Below are 15,351 nucleotides of genomic sequence, written 5' to 3'. Positions count from 1 at the left end.
CCAGGGAGGAAAGTGAGCTCTTCAAGCAGACCCCAGCCTTCAGGAAATCCCTCCTGTTCTTAACTTAAATCTCTTTTTCTGGCCGAGAAGCACAATTCCCTCTAGCCCTGTCATCACTGAAGAAGGGAAAACAGCTGCTCACCACCCTCCTTCTAATCATCCTTAATGGGCTCATAAACAGTTATTAGGTCCCCCTTCAGCCTTCTCGCAGCCTCATTTTACTTGCATTGAGGCTAAGAGCTTCTGAGGAAGGTGTTTTACTCGGTGCTCCACAGACTTTCAGAGTCTTAAATGCGTAATCAGCCACTTCACCCACTTGAACCTCCACAAATGAACAGCTCTGCCTTCTTTTGAAAAATTTAAACCTATTCAAGGGAGTTCCCTGGCAACCAACCCTTATTAATAAATAATTGCCTGCTCTAGGCCAGGACCGGGCATTTTTAAATGTTTCTTTTTTCTTGAGAAGTCACACTGGCGCACAGGAACACAAGAAACTAGCGTCTGTTTCCCTAAGTTCTGTATTTGCAGGATGGATCCTGCCTGCCCCTACAGGCCATTGTGGGGAGTTCTTATCTGGCTTCTCACCTGGGAAGGAGCTGTTGCTCTAAGAGACTCTCACCTGGTCCTTTCTTACGGGTATTGGACTAATGCCTCAGCAACTGGGGAGCAGAACATGGAGATAAAACAAAGATTGCTCATTCTCCACTAGGCACAAGCTGAGAAGTTCCATTTGCTATTCCATCATGGTATGGTTTATTTTCCGTTCACTGCTCACACCCAGTTTTATGATTAATAGAACGCATTGTGTCTTTACCTGACTCCTGTGGTCCCTCCAATCTCAGGAGGCAGGGGAGGAGCAGGGCAGGTAGGTTGTAAGGTTAGTGTTTTTTGGCTTTAAGAAAAAGAGTGACTTTATTTCAAGAAAAATTTTAATCCAGATGGGTATAATTAAAAGGACTGACAACACCAAGTGTTGACAAGGAAGAAAAGCAAACAGAACTCTCAATCATTGCTGGTGGAAGTGTAGAGTGGAGCCATCAGCTTTGGAATTCTTGGCAGGCTCCAGCAATGGCTCTAACAAGCCCTCTCCTAGGAATATGCTCCAAAGACGCACATGTTTATGCTCACCAGAAGCCACGCATGAGAAAGTTCATAGCACTGGAGTTTCTAGTAGTGAAAAATATAAAACATCCACCACAGCAGTGAAGAGACCTGGACTGCTAATCTACAGTATGAGCTGGAGGAATCTCACAGACAGGATATGCTGAGCAAAAGGCAGCAGACACAGAAGAGCACATCTGTGTGATTCCATTTATACGAAATTCAAAAAAAGCAAAACTAACTATGATGACAAAGATCATCCCACCTCTGGGAGGAGTCAATTATCATGCTGAATACCTTAGGTCTGTGCACTTTTTTAAATGTGTTACACCTCAATAAAAAAATAAAAGATGTTTATTGTCTTCTTCTTCCCAGAAGAATAACATTATTTATTCATCTATTTTTTCTCCACTGCATGGCTTCTTTCAAAAAAGATTCAAGATGACTTACAAAGGTGTATGGTGTTGAACTGTATTTATAAGTGAAGAATTCTGAGTGATACTAAAATGAAGGCAGGAAAATAAGATGAAATCAGATGGGTGGGTAGTCCTCAGCATTGGTGTCAGGGAATTCTGTGGGGTGAACTGAAGGGAGCTTCCCAGCAGTCAACAGGAAGAAACACAACAATTCTGCATCCAAAAGTTAACAGCCCATCTGATCAGAAGCACAGTACCTGAGAGAAATTTCTCCTGTGCTGTTTCAGAAAAAGGCAACTGTGCACTCAAACCCCTTTGTGCTATTTTAAACATCCCACGTGGGACCCTGGATCTTCAAGTCCCTTCAGGACACATTTTCACTCCTCTGGTACCTCATTTGCCCTCAGAGAATTTAGGGTGAGGCAGCATCCCTCAGACAGTCAAGGTCCCTCTCTTGTGCTCTTTCGTGGGACCGATAAGCAGACACTGCTTACTTTCCTGCGTGTGGCTTGGGAGGAGCCCTGCTTGTGAGGGCTGCATCTCTGTTTTTCTGGGTGCCTGGCTTGCCATCCTGGTTTCTGGAACCTGGGCCTGCACCCTCAGCCTGTGCTGTGACACTCAGCCCATTTCCCTCCTTGTCAGTGCTCCTTGGCAGCCCAGTCTCTCCTGCAGACACAGCTCTGCTGGGGCTAGCTCCCTGGGGGCTGGACTCTTTCCACTTTGGCATTTTCATGAAGGGATCTTTCCACTTCCTGGCTCCAGTTTTAGAGTTGAATTCATATTTTACCCCAGTAACTAGGAGGGAAAAATACAATGACCATATAAACAAAGGGAATTCAATTCATTCTCTCCTCCCCATCTCCACCCTGTCCAGAAGAGGAAGCGTGTTAGGAGGTGTGAATCACAGAGATAGAAAGCAGGCTTGTGAACAGTGCAAACAGTCATCACCAGCCTTCCCTTTCCATAAGCTGTGCAGCTCTGACCACACAGTAGCAAATACCACGCCTCCATGGATAGAAAGGTTCAGGAGAGTCAAGGCCATCTTAATTGCAAGATTAGAAGGCCACATAAATCTGGAACTCCGTGGGAGCTTCAGATAAATTAGGTTCAACTTCTAATGGGGTTACCCATTTTGTTCTGATTTGTTTTAAAAGTCCCCTGAATCCCTGGTATTAAAAGGAAGTTACCAAGTAAGGAGGAAAAGACTGATTTTTATTTACGGTAGGTTAGCAGAGATTTGCAGACACAGACACCCAAATCTGGTCCCAGTTGAGATGATGCAATGGAGCCACTTTTATTGTGTTGGAGCTAGCAGACACTAATTGATGTGTCTGTTCACATTAGTCCAGTTGACTCATTTCTTCTTTTTCCTTCTCTCAAACACATAAATGCAGAGTAACTGCCTTGGTTTTCCCTAGCTTTTACCTCAAAGTTTGAGGCGGGTCCCTGCTCCTGCCATTTCTATGCAGCATGAGTGGCCTCTCTGCTGAGGATCCTACCAGCACTTATGCTAATGTGGGCACATTATGGTAACAAGTACCTAATAATAGAGGGAAATTTAATTCCAGCAGCAGCAGCAGCTTCTCCTGGAGAGGAGCCATCCTCCTTCCGAGGAGGACCAAGCCGTTTGCATGTGAGCGTGGCAGGAAGCCAACACACTTGCCTCCTGAATTTGGTTTCCTTCCCTTTATTCATGTTCTATAATTGAGCCTTTGTAAGTGGAGGGATGTGTGTAAAGGAGCTAAATTTGGAGCTGATTTCATGGGGGTGATGAGAGCTCTGGAGGCCAGCTTTACCTTATGTTCATCTTGCCAACCAAGAAGAAATTCTTGGCCCTGATCTAGGAAAAAAAGAAGCCAAGCTTGCCATTTCTCCATATCTCTCACTACCAAATAGGACGGTGTTGGAAGCATTCAGAAAGGATCAGGAGTCGGGGTTGAATCCCATGAATAGGAAAAAAATGTGAGTTCTTGTATTCACTGATTTCCTTGACTTGGTTTGTGTTTAGAAAGGGAGGCTAGACAGAGGCATGGTCCTTGAGAAGGAGCCCGGAGGTGGAAAGCCTCGGAGGCCTCACACATGCGCACGCGTATCTGCAAGCCAGCTCAGTTCAGAGCTGATCTCACTTTGTATTGCAGTCTGGAAGGGTCAGCACTGCATAGGCAACATAACCAAATGAATCAGAACTGAGTTAAGAGCATGCAATTAGATAAGGTCCTCATGATTCCACCAGCCTGGAGTGTGCAAAGCACTCTTATGGGTGGCATTGCCACTTAATTACCTGGGTCTATGGCTTCACCATCAAAGACTGTGCTCATATGAATTGTTTCCTAAAGAGAAAAAAGAGACAGCTTCAAGCACAATCCTATGCTCCTCCTCACAGGCAAGGCCACTCAACCTCACAGCCTGAGTTTCTTACCCAGGGCCTTCTTGGCATTTATTAACTCAATAGGCACTGTCCTAGATGCTGCAGACACAGCAGGGAACAAGGTAAGGGTGACTACTGCCCACAGAGAACTTGCAATCAAGTGGAAGCCACTGACACACAGGCACCACACCATAGAGTGATAACGGCTCTATGAGGGGGAATATAGGATGCAATGGGGGTGCAGGTAGGAGTGGGAGGAGGACATGTAATCCAGACTTGGGCGTAGGAAAGCATTCTGAGTACAGGGTATCTAAGCTGCATAGAAGGAAGAAAAGAAATGCCACGCACCTCCAGCTAAGATCTATATTGCCTAAGCCCGCTGCGGGGCAGGGACAGAGGAGCACAAATGTGCTCCCAGCCTGGGCTCTGGCTGTGTCCCTCTGCCTAGGCCAGTGCAATGTTGCATCAGGGTCTGGCTATCATATCTAAGCTCTGTGCTCCATGTCTTTTTCTTATTCTGTGCCACACTCCAGGGCCTGATCTCTGACTGCATAGAAACACCCCCTTCCTTCACAGGGTGCTTTCCAATGGTGCCACTCTTCAGCATGCTAATGAGGACAGTGCTGGAATTTAGTGGGCCCTTCAACACCCGGGTTTTATCACATAAGCCATCACCTACTAACTTGTCCACAGCTCCCCAGCACTGAAGAAAGAGGAAATGGAGACTGTATAGGTTTCATCCATTTGATCAGCTCTGCAAACCCACTTTTTATGGTCACAGAAATTTATTTACTTGATTGATTAATTTAATATTACATAATTCTGAGTCAGTCTCTGAACGAAGGATACTTGCCTTAAACAATAAGACCTCTTCCTCTTGTTTGTATACTGATCAATACATATAAACACTTAGTTGATGAGTCTGAAGCAAAAATTCCAGTGCACTGGATTCCACCAGCCTGGAATGTGCTTCTTGTCCTCCTGATTGTGCTTTTCATTCCAAAGTTATGAGTCTTGGACTACAACAAAGTGTTATTATTGGGGGGTGGGAGAGCTGGTGGGGGTCACCTTCAACTACCATCACTTCTCAGTGGGTAGATCACACTCAGTAAAAGAAAAACAAGGCAGTAAGGTGGGAGTAACTTTTCAGCTATCACACTTTGCATTTGTGTGACTCTTAATATTTTTCAAAATACCTCTCCACCTTTTATCACAGGACAGATATTCTCACTCCCATTTCACAGATGAGGAATCTGTAGCTTAAAGAAGCTGAGAGAGTCTGCAAGATCATATGGCTAAGTGGGCAGAGCCAATCCCAGACCCAAGCACTGCTCTTTCTCTATCACTTTTTTCCGCAAGGTTATGGAAGGGCAAAGAAAAAATAAATCCCATTGAAGGCTAAAGCTTCAGTTCTGGTCTTTAAGCTCCTCTCCCCCAACTCAGTCTCCTGGAGAGCCTGTGTAGATAATAAATATGACTATTCAATATTTATGAAATCCAGTCCTTCTGCAAATATACCAGTAGACATGTTCAGTGGAGGGAACAAATTCTATCAGGAGCTCGTCACACAGCAATCTGTTCCAGTGGCAAAATACAAGCATCTCCCTGAATGATAAACACCCCCGTGAGGCTGTGGCAGGGCCTGCCTCAGAGGGTGACAGAAACCCCCACAACCCACCACCCAAGCCAGGTGCCCCAAGGCCAACCACACTTACCACCACAACTTCTCTCTTTGTATTCTTCATTTCTGCAGGGAGTAGAACAGGCGGGAGTTAAGCTTCTTGGACACTAATTTGACCTTAAAATTCTACTTCCACAACGGGATTTCTCTTAAACAGATTTTTAAATCAGCATAGCAGGCATGGCAAAAAAATTTTCTGTCTGTAGACATGTTTGTTGATGCCTTTCCATCTCAGAAAAACAGACACATACACACAATACACAGAACTAAAAATAATTTTTTTCTGTTCTTTTTCCAACGTATTATTATTATGAACCTAAGAAATTAGTTTTTAAATGACAGAAAGATTGGGTTGATATATTTGTTCATAATGGGGGGATTCTTTGTATCCACTCCCTATGCCCTTTTAAAAAAGTAACTAGGGTGGGAGACAGTTTGTACAAATCTCATTTATTAAAATCATCCTATTTGCTATGATTAATAAGCATTATAATTAAATTTCTAATCCTGCTTAGATGTGCCTTGCGCATGTCAGACACACATACCTATGATTGGAGTGATTAAAACGATCATTTTTAGAAACACACTTTCCAATCCTTTGTACTTTCTCTCCCCATAGCGCAGATTCTCCTCGAGGCAACAATTTTCGGGCCAGGTGTGACATCTCCTCAGGCTTGGAGTTGGTCAGATGGAACTTGCTCAGTTCACCATTCAGTGCTCCCAGCCCACCTAACAGCACCTCCGTCTAACCAGACTGAGCTAAATAACTTGTGAAATAATCAAATCCACTAGAATCTCAGAATAAAGTATTATTTGCTCTTTAAAAAGAGTCATCTGTGCAATATAGAGCATTAGCTGTCTCAGGAGGGGCCACGTCCCTCTGTGAGCAACAGAGAGTACCCACAGAGAATTCTTCATTCCTGTCCTCCTTGGTGGGAATGAACCTCTAGGTGCTTAAGTTGAGCTGATTAGAGGCGACTCTGGGTAGGAAACAGGCAGTACCAAAATGAGTGATTTGAGTGAGCCAGCAGCACCATGTACCCTGATCTTCCTTTTCCCCAGCTACACTCACCCTCCGTGTGATTCCGCCCACAGATGGTGTAGCTAAAACCCACCAAAACAGAACTGCATCCTCATTCTCTGCTAAGTTCAAGCCCTTTCATATAATACAACAGAGCAGCAAAAATGATAATAATGACAACAATAGCAATAGCCACAAAGGGAACGGTCACCATACATACCTCCTTTCTTCACTCTGTAGGGGAAAAAAGGGATGGAAGAGAATTAACCTGAGAGTACCCTGCACACATACACTCATGAGAACATGGGAGCCTTTGGGCAGCTGTGTTCCTGGGATTCAGGACTCAGCTGAAAGGGGTCAGGGATGGGGACTGAATTGAAGGCTGGGTTCCCACCCCTGCTCCAAACAGAGCAGCTCCATCACTATTGGTTTGGGACTAAGGAGGGTCTGAGAGTTTGATAAGTTGGGAATATTGCTTTATAGAACTTCAGGGAATAACACATCTTCTCTGACAACACTGGGTGAGGGCATAACAACCCCAACGACACTGCCCAGCAATTCTGCCTGCCCCATTTTTCTCCCTTGTATCTAGCTGAAGGTTCAAGGGCCAGTAGTTAAACCCTGGTTTCCTGTAACATAAAGAGAAATATTTGGACTCTAAGACCCTTTCCATGATAACCTTGAATTCTATAATACTGTGGTTCTAATTGTATTCTATTTTGCTATTGGACAAATGTTGGCTGCCATTTGGTACAAGTAATTTCTAGAGAGACTAGGTATGAGTCTGAATTACTAGCTAGATTTCTTTTTTAAGTCAACCATGTTGAAAGTGATTAATATTTAGAAAGTAAGTTAAAGCAACCAAGTTCAAGGTGCATATTTAACATTTAAGCATAAATTGCATGTGAGTTGCAACATCTATTGGATGACTGACTCTATTTAAAAACTTCTGCCCACATATATAGGATCGGAACCAAGATGGTGGCGTAGGTAGACACACTGCGCCTCCTCGCACAACCAGAACTGACAGAGAATCGAACAGCAAGGGGGACCGACACCAAGGAAACAGAAAATAATCATTCATCCAGACTGGTAGGAGGGGCGGAGGCGGGCACCGGGGTGGAGAGGACTCCTGTGGCTGTGGCGGGACTGAGACTGGCGGAGTGTGGGACAAATGGCGCAGGCAGTCCGAGCACTAGCAGACCCTGCGGCCCCACATTTGCACAGATAAACCCAGAGGGCCGACTCAGAGTGGCGGGTAGCACCTTGCGGCACCACATTCGCCCACAGATAAACCGGACGAACGGCGGGCAGCGAAGCAGACCGCTGCGCAACCCAGGGCTCCAGCTCGGGGAAATAAAGCCTCAAACCTCTGATTGAAAGCGCCCCGGGGGGTTGGGGTGGCAGGAGAGACTCCCAGCCTTACGGGAGAGGTTGTTGGGGAGACCCACAGGGGTCTAGAGTATGCACAGGCCCACTTACTCGGGAACCAGCACCAGAGTGGCCCAGTTTGATTGTGGGTATCAGAGTGGAAGATTGAAATCCGGAGGAGAGTGAGGCGGGCGCCTTTGCTCCCACTCGGCCCCTCCCCCACGTACAGCGTCACAGCGCAGCGACCAGCATTACCCCGCCCCGGTGAACACCTAAGGCTCCGCCCCTTAAAGTAACAGACGCCAAGACAAACAAACAAACAAAAAAAATGGCCCAAATGACAGAACACTTCAAAGCTCCAGAAAAAATACAACTAAGCGACGAAGAGATAGCCAACCTATCGGATGCACAGTTCAAAGCACTGGTTATCAATATGCTCACAGACTTGGTTGAATCTGTTCGAAAAACAGATGAAAAAATGAAGCCTATGCTAAGAGAAACAAAGGAAAATGTACAGGGAACCAATAGTGATGAGAAGGAAACTGGGACTCAAATCAATGGTATGGACCAGAAGGAAGAAACAAACATCCAACCAGAAAAGAATGAAGAAACAAGAACTTGGAAAAATGAGGAGAGGCTTAGGAACCTCCAGGACACCTTGAAACGTTCCAACATCCGAATTATAGGGGTGCCAGAAGGAGAAGAGGAAGAACAAAAAATTGAAAACTTATTTGAACAAATAATGGAGAACTTCCCTAATCTGGCAAAGGAAATAGACTTCCGGGAAGTCCAGGAAGCTCAGAGAGTCCCAAAGAAGCTGGACCCAAGGAGGAACACACCAAGGCACATCATAATTACATTACCCAAGATTAAACGCAAGGACCCACATCCAAGATTACTGTATCCAGCAAAGCTATCATTTAGAATGGAAGGGAAGATAAAGTGCTTCTCAGATAAGGTCAAGTTGAAGAAGCTCATCATCACCAAGCCCTTATTATATGAAATGTTAAAGGGAGTTACCTAAGAAAAAGAAGATCAAAAATAGGAACAGTAAAAATGACAGCAAACTCACAGTTATTAATGACCACACCTAAAACAAAAACGAGAGCAAACTAGGCAAACAACTAGAACATGAGGGTTGTCAATAAGGGAGTGTGAGGGGGAGAGGGGGGTAAAGGTACAGAGAATAAGTAGCATAGATGATAGGTGGAAAATAGACAGGGGGAGGGTAAAAATAGTGTAGGAAATGTAGAGGCCAAAGAACTTATAAGTATGACCCATGGACATGAACTATGGGGGGGAAATGTGGGAGGGAGGGGGGTGGGCAGGATGGAGTGGAGTGGGGGGGGAAATGGGACAACTGTAATAGCATAATCAATAAATATATTAAAAAAAAAAAAAAAAACAAAAACTTCTGCCCAAATCCCATTACAGAGTACCACTATCTTTTCAAGCTTAAGCATCACTCTTTTGGAGCCAATTTTTAAAATCAATTTGTGAGTAGAGTCCAAACAAAAATGCTTTTTTAATTTCAGCAGATGCTCAGGGATTTCTTACCTTGAAGTCAAGTTTGCCAATAGCAATGGACTTCCCCAATAAATATGGCAGAATGCAAAGCATATCTTTATGTTAATGCCTTATAGTTTTATATTGAGTCTTTCACCCATACATTTTAAATTATTTGACAATAGTTAATCTTCAAAATATCTTTTAAAGGCACATGAGTCTTATCATCCCTTCCTTTCTCCAGTGAGAAATTCTAAAAGTCAAGTTCCAATACCCCAAGATTCTTGGGCTTATCCTAAACTGGGAATCTAGAATCCTGAGCTCAGTGAGCCATGAAAAATAATGCAACCAGATTTTTAAAAATAGTGTATCTAAGCATTTATATCAGGAACAGTGCTAAGTGCTCACTTTGCAGTTGTTCATTTAGTTGTTTCAAATAAGGATGTTAGAATTCACAGAGGCCCAAAGCCATATACCTAGAAAAAGGTAGAGCTAAGATTTGAACTCAGGCCTTGTCTAACTCCAAAGCCCAGACTCAGAACCATCATGCTCTCATTGTAAGAGCTTCTGAAATTCAAGAAACCAACTCTGGGGGAAGCTTCAAACAATTTAGTGCTCTCTTCACTTCACTCTACTACCTCACTTTAGCCAGTAAAAGACTTTGCAGGGTGTCACAGTAAGAGGCATGTTAGTGAGCAGAAGAGAGTGGGAGGGAGAGAACACAGATCTGTGTGTACAGCCCTAGAGAGAGTGAGATCAGGGCCAGATGCAAAAGAACAAGCCCAATCTAATCACTGGAGTTTAATTTCCTTATCAGCTTTGTGTGCTTCCTCTAATTGTATCCCATCCTTTAAATATTCTGCAAATAAGAGCCCAGTGTTTTCTAATACTCACAATTGAGCTTTTTTCTGAAGCATGTATTCAGGGCAAGTCACCAAGAGGTTGAAGGCCCAATTTCTTTGAGAATACATCAAGGACAGGGAAGGTGCCCAGGAAAACCAAAGAAACACCAGGCCTGACTCAGTAGGTGATGAAGAGGATACACCAGGACTAAGGGGAGCTAGGATTCTTTCCCCTTATGTCCTTTTGCTTCCTTCACACGAGGCACCCTTTCTACCCTGTAAAGAAATTCTAAATCTCTACCTTTCTTTCTGCTGACATCACTGGAAACAGTGTCCCAAAGGAAGCAGTGGAAAGGACCCAGCCCACTGACAACTTACGGAGGTTTCTTGTGCTTCCCGGTCTTGCAGGGACAATGTCTGTGGATGGCTTTGGCCAACTGGACCATCAGAGTCACCAGGAAAATCAGAAGCAATATGGAGCCAAAAGTGATGACAAAAGGCACGTACCACGCTGATGGAGAATAAACGTTTTTCCTCAGGATCTGGTGGGTGATCCTGGGCTTGAATGAAAGAAGAGGGGGAAGGTGAATGGATGTCACGTTCCTGATGTCAGCACTGCCCCATGTTGTGTGTTTATTTCACTCTTTGTTTTTGTTCTGTGTATTAGACATCTGTGTGCTCATATTTCTTGCTGCTTCAATTCATCACATTATTTATAGTCTTTCCAGACATCCATTAGATCAAAACCCAGAAATTTAGGAAACTGAAAAGCAACTCTAGGCCTAATTTTATTCTCTGTCTTTCTTCTCCTTCCCCAAAGCTAAAAAATTCCATTGGCTTTTGTTTCTGCCAAATCATGGCATAACCCAGGGACTAATATAGCCATTGTCTCTCACTGGGAAGGCATGAGCCACGGAAGTTGTTTTTGTAACATTTTGTAGGTTTGTCAGCATTCACTCACTACAAGCTGCACTGCCAGATGAGTGGGCTGATATCACAGTGAAACCTCAAGTTCAGCATTTGCTTCTTAGTGTGGGAGACAGATAAACAATTCATGGAGATTCCAGGAGTGGAGATACCACAATTGGGTCATGTTGTAAGCCCCAGAAATGTAGCAATTCCTTACTCAAGGGAGATTACTGGCTCCAACTCTAATAGAAAGCCCTTAAGGTTACCTCATGCCTCCATTTGCTGGGGTGATACTGGCTCAAGAACACGGAGATGAACATCAACCTGCTCTTGGTAAGACTCTGAGATAAAAATTTGACCACATGTCATCGGTGGTTTTTTAAGGTTTTTATTACCTTTTCTCTGGTGCACTAGAAGTATGGGTCTGCCAACCAAGGGCGTAACTTTTACTGGGAATAGGAGGAAAGGGGACGAAAGAGTCAGCACAGATACAGCCAGTTGCTCCACGGCACACGGCGGTAAACCTGTTGTCGGACTCCAGACTCTCCCTTCCTTCACCACACTGGTTCTGTTTTGGCACCTGCTTATTTTTCTTCCTGCCATTTACCACAATCTGTAGTTATTTTATTAAATTATATACCTTTATTAAATTGCATGTATTTAATCTGTCTCCTCTCTACATTAGTGGCTCTCAAACTTTAGCACACATCAGAACCCCCTGGAAGGCTTATTGAAAACACAGATTGCTTGGCCCCACTGAGGGGTTTCTGATCTATTAGGTCTGGGGACAAAGTTGGGGATTCCAGGTTCCAACATCCTTTCCATGAGGTTGTGGTGATGATCGTGGTTGGGTGAGGTATAACTCTAATATTCTGGAATGGGCCCGAGAACATGCATTTCTAATAAATCTACAGGTGATGCTGATGCTGTTGGTCTGGGGACCACACTTTGAGAACCACTGTCCCATATTATAAGTTCCATGAGAGCAAAGATCATTTTGGGCTTCTTCACCAAGATGATTGGCATATCATAGGTATTAAATCAGTATTTGTAGATTGCGTGAATAAAGTTTAATAGAGTAAAGATGAGGAGTTGGGTACCTATTGGTGCATCATAACTTAGAAGAAGAGGAGAAGAGAACCTGGTGGATACCTGCTTTCACAGACATAGCTTTTTGCCACGGCTCTTAAGAGCAAGCTGAGGAGGGGTTGTGAAGGTAGCAACTGGCCACATAACCATGAAAATCGTCTCCTGTGCCACAGCTGGCCAATACCTGACCTATCACAAGTTCCTCCACAAATGCATACCTATAGTTACCAGAAGAGGAAAAATTAGTGGTTCTACCAGTCTCAGGTCTCACCCAAATCTCTATCTACCACCCAGTGACTACCCAAACCAAACCTATGTTTGCCATTTCTGGCAACATCCTAACACCTCAAATCTTTTCATTTCTCCTGGGTCAAAGGGCTCCGTCAATGTTAATCAGAAGGATATAACTGAGGAGTCCAGGTCCCAAAACCCTTACCCTGGGGGTTGTGATGACAATCGTAGTTGGGTGAGGAATGACTCTAATACTCAGTGTCACTGTCCCTGTTTCAACCAGAGTGTCGGCTTTCTTCCTGCCAGACAGCAAGTTGTCATCAGTTACGTAGACAAGTAGTCTGTAGTCCCAAATCTCATCAAGCCCACCAGTATAGTCAAAGCGAGTCGCAAGGAGCAGCCGTGTGACGTTGGAGCCAGCATTGGGAGAAAAGGTGAAATGACTGTTGACATTGCCTATATGAGATTTGAGACAAGGATTTGGGGCACAGGAAGAAAAGGGAGTGAGAAATAAAGATTTAGCGGAAAACTGCATCCAGTCTTTCCTGCCAACATCCACACCTCTGTTGTGGACTATTTCTAATGCACCAGGTTTACAATATTGGCCTTAATCGCTCCAGAAATTCCATTAGGATAAAGAAACTGCTCACAACCACGGGGCTGCAAAAGGAATAAAAGCACAATAGGACAACAGCTCACCTGTCCCAAAAGCAGGGCCAGTACCTTGCAGAGAGATTTAATAATAATCCTGGTGTAGCCTCTCTAGCCAATCCTTCTTATGCAGCATTTATTTGGACCACATATACCTTGCACTCAGACCAATAAGTGGCACAAGAGGGTAGAGGAGGCCACATTTCTAGCCATAGGCCAAGCTCATTTCTTGCCTTTTGTGGAAACTGTCAGGTCATGCAGAACTAGTGACATATATCCTTGGAGTTCCCCCCAAAAGAAGGTACATTATGGCTTTGCAGGGATTGCAGTTCCAGGTCTTCCTGAATCTACTCTATTCCCCTTCCCCTATAGTCTGTTAGGGCTCAGGGCTCACAGCTCAGGGAACAGGGCAGGAAGGCTGCAGGAAGGCTGCTCGCCCAAGCAGCCTTTGCTCATTCCTCTGGTGGCTCCAGACTCATTACCAACTGAAAACCAGCAAATGGAGCAGGAGATGATGCAATTTTTACTCCCTTAGCAGCGAAGTGCTCCGTAAAGGCCTGGGGGTTCTCAGTATGGATTATTTCCATCTTCGACAACTGCAGTCTCGAGGCGCTCTCTGCCCCTGGGTTTTGTAACACAGCCTGCTCAAGAGGCTTCCTACTGTTCAGAGTTCATGCTCGCCAGGGCTCAGCGGGTGGCCAAGATGGGCTTTTAGTCTTTCACTTGGAATTGCTCTGCTGTTTGGGTTTAAATCTCCAGCCCTAACACTACATTAGATGAGCTATTTTGGTCTCATTTCCAGGGAGGGGTGCTCTTCCCCCTCCTCCACCCCCAGTGCAATGCTATATTTTTAAAGAGAGAAAATGAATGGAGCAGAAGAGAATTCCTGAGGATACATTTCAAAATGCACTTAATCTAATTAATCTATTATTATCTAGAGCAAGGACTGGGATTCCCTGCCCCCACTACAAGAGTGCAGGTTGAGCAGTTGGACTGGAAAAAAAATTAAACTACACTAATATGATTCACGTATCATATGACAGTCTGGGAATTTGGGGCTCACCATCAGTGTGATACACCCTCCCTAGGGCCTCTGGGCAGCCTTGTGTGGGAACCTGGGAGGAGTTAGGTGAGAAGAAGAGGAAGCCAAGAAGACGGGAAGGTGCTGGGACTGTTCCACCCCTCATCCCACTGTCCTCATTTACAATTCCACACCCACACACACTGTGCCCAGATCAGGCATGAGCACCCAACCCCCCCCCCCTTTCTCCCAGACCAACAGCTAGGCCTCTGACCCTGAGCCAGGCCAGGACAGTCAATGTCAGGTAGTGTACCTGGGCCGATGGAGTAACGGAAAGACGTGGGGCTGGAATCACGATCAGTACACATCAGCTTGAAATTTTGAATATTTGTGCCAACTTTCAGATCCACTGGGATGGCCAGGAAATAAGAGTTTGGGATACAAATTGGCTTTTCATCATTTTTTTCCAGGATGTTAACAGTAACCTAGAACAGCAAGAAGGTGGCCATTTTAGTAGCTAAAACTTGCTGAGTGCTTACTGAGCCAGGCCCTGGGCTCTGTGCTTCCGTGGTCTAGCTCATTTAACCTTTCCTGAGATAAATAATATGATCATTCCCATATTACAGATAAGGAAACTAAGGCTTAGACAACTGACCTGAGGTCATTTAGCTGGTGAGTACCAGAACTGGGATTTGAACACAAGTCTGTCCTATTCCAAGTCCCATGCTACTAACTTCTGTACTGTGTGTGTGTGTATGTGCATGATGTATGTATAACAGGCACGTGGTGCCACATATATGCACCTAGGCACATGGGCTCATCCTCAGGTAATGCTGAACTGCTTTTCCAGTGACAGTTATGGATTTACAGTGACCCTCTATACTTCCTTGCTCACTGCCCTTGTGAATTGGAAGTTGCATCTTTAACTTTGAACTGGAGAGCAATGGTTCTCAATCCTGGCTCTACTTTCTTAGGCACACTCCAGACAGAATGAACTGGACTCTCTGCAGGGGGGTGCACAGGCACTATTTTTTTAGTGTTCCCCAGCTGATTCTAATATGCAGCCAGGGTTGAGAACCACTGGGATGGAACAAGAGGACCTGGCTAAGCTGGAATCTTGTCTGTAACCTGGGCTATTAGAGTG

At 44.7% G+C, this 15,351-nt stretch overlaps 1 protein-coding gene across 1 annotated transcript in view; it reads right to left on the bottom strand.

Moving 5' to 3' along the window:
• Positions 1-1,517: 1,517 nt before the first annotated feature.
• Positions 1,518-15,351, bottom strand: part of CDHR3 (cadherin related family member 3) — an 86,126-nt gene continuing 72,292 nt past the window's right edge. The window contains exons 13-19 of the mRNA XM_024557366.4: positions 14,521-14,692; positions 12,741-12,991; positions 10,685-10,866; positions 6,808-6,821; positions 5,601-5,632; positions 3,799-3,847; positions 1,518-2,312 (exon numbers count right to left, since the gene is read on the bottom strand). Coding sequence (XP_024413134.2) covers positions 2,008-2,312; positions 3,799-3,847; positions 5,601-5,632; positions 6,808-6,821; positions 10,685-10,866; positions 12,741-12,991; positions 14,521-14,692 — 1,005 coding nt within the window. The 3' untranslated portion in view covers positions 1,518-2,007. The remainder of the gene's footprint in view (positions 2,313-3,798; positions 3,848-5,600; positions 5,633-6,807; positions 6,822-10,684; positions 10,867-12,740; positions 12,992-14,520; positions 14,693-15,351) is intronic.

Source organism: Desmodus rotundus, chromosome 6, assembly GCF_022682495.2.
Source record: "Desmodus rotundus isolate HL8 chromosome 6, HLdesRot8A.1, whole genome shotgun sequence".
NCBI classification, from domain to species: Eukaryota; Metazoa; Chordata; class Mammalia; order Chiroptera; family Phyllostomidae; genus Desmodus; species Desmodus rotundus.
The sequence above is the reverse complement of the archived record's forward strand: the minus strand, read 5'-3'. Positions and strand labels throughout refer to the sequence as shown.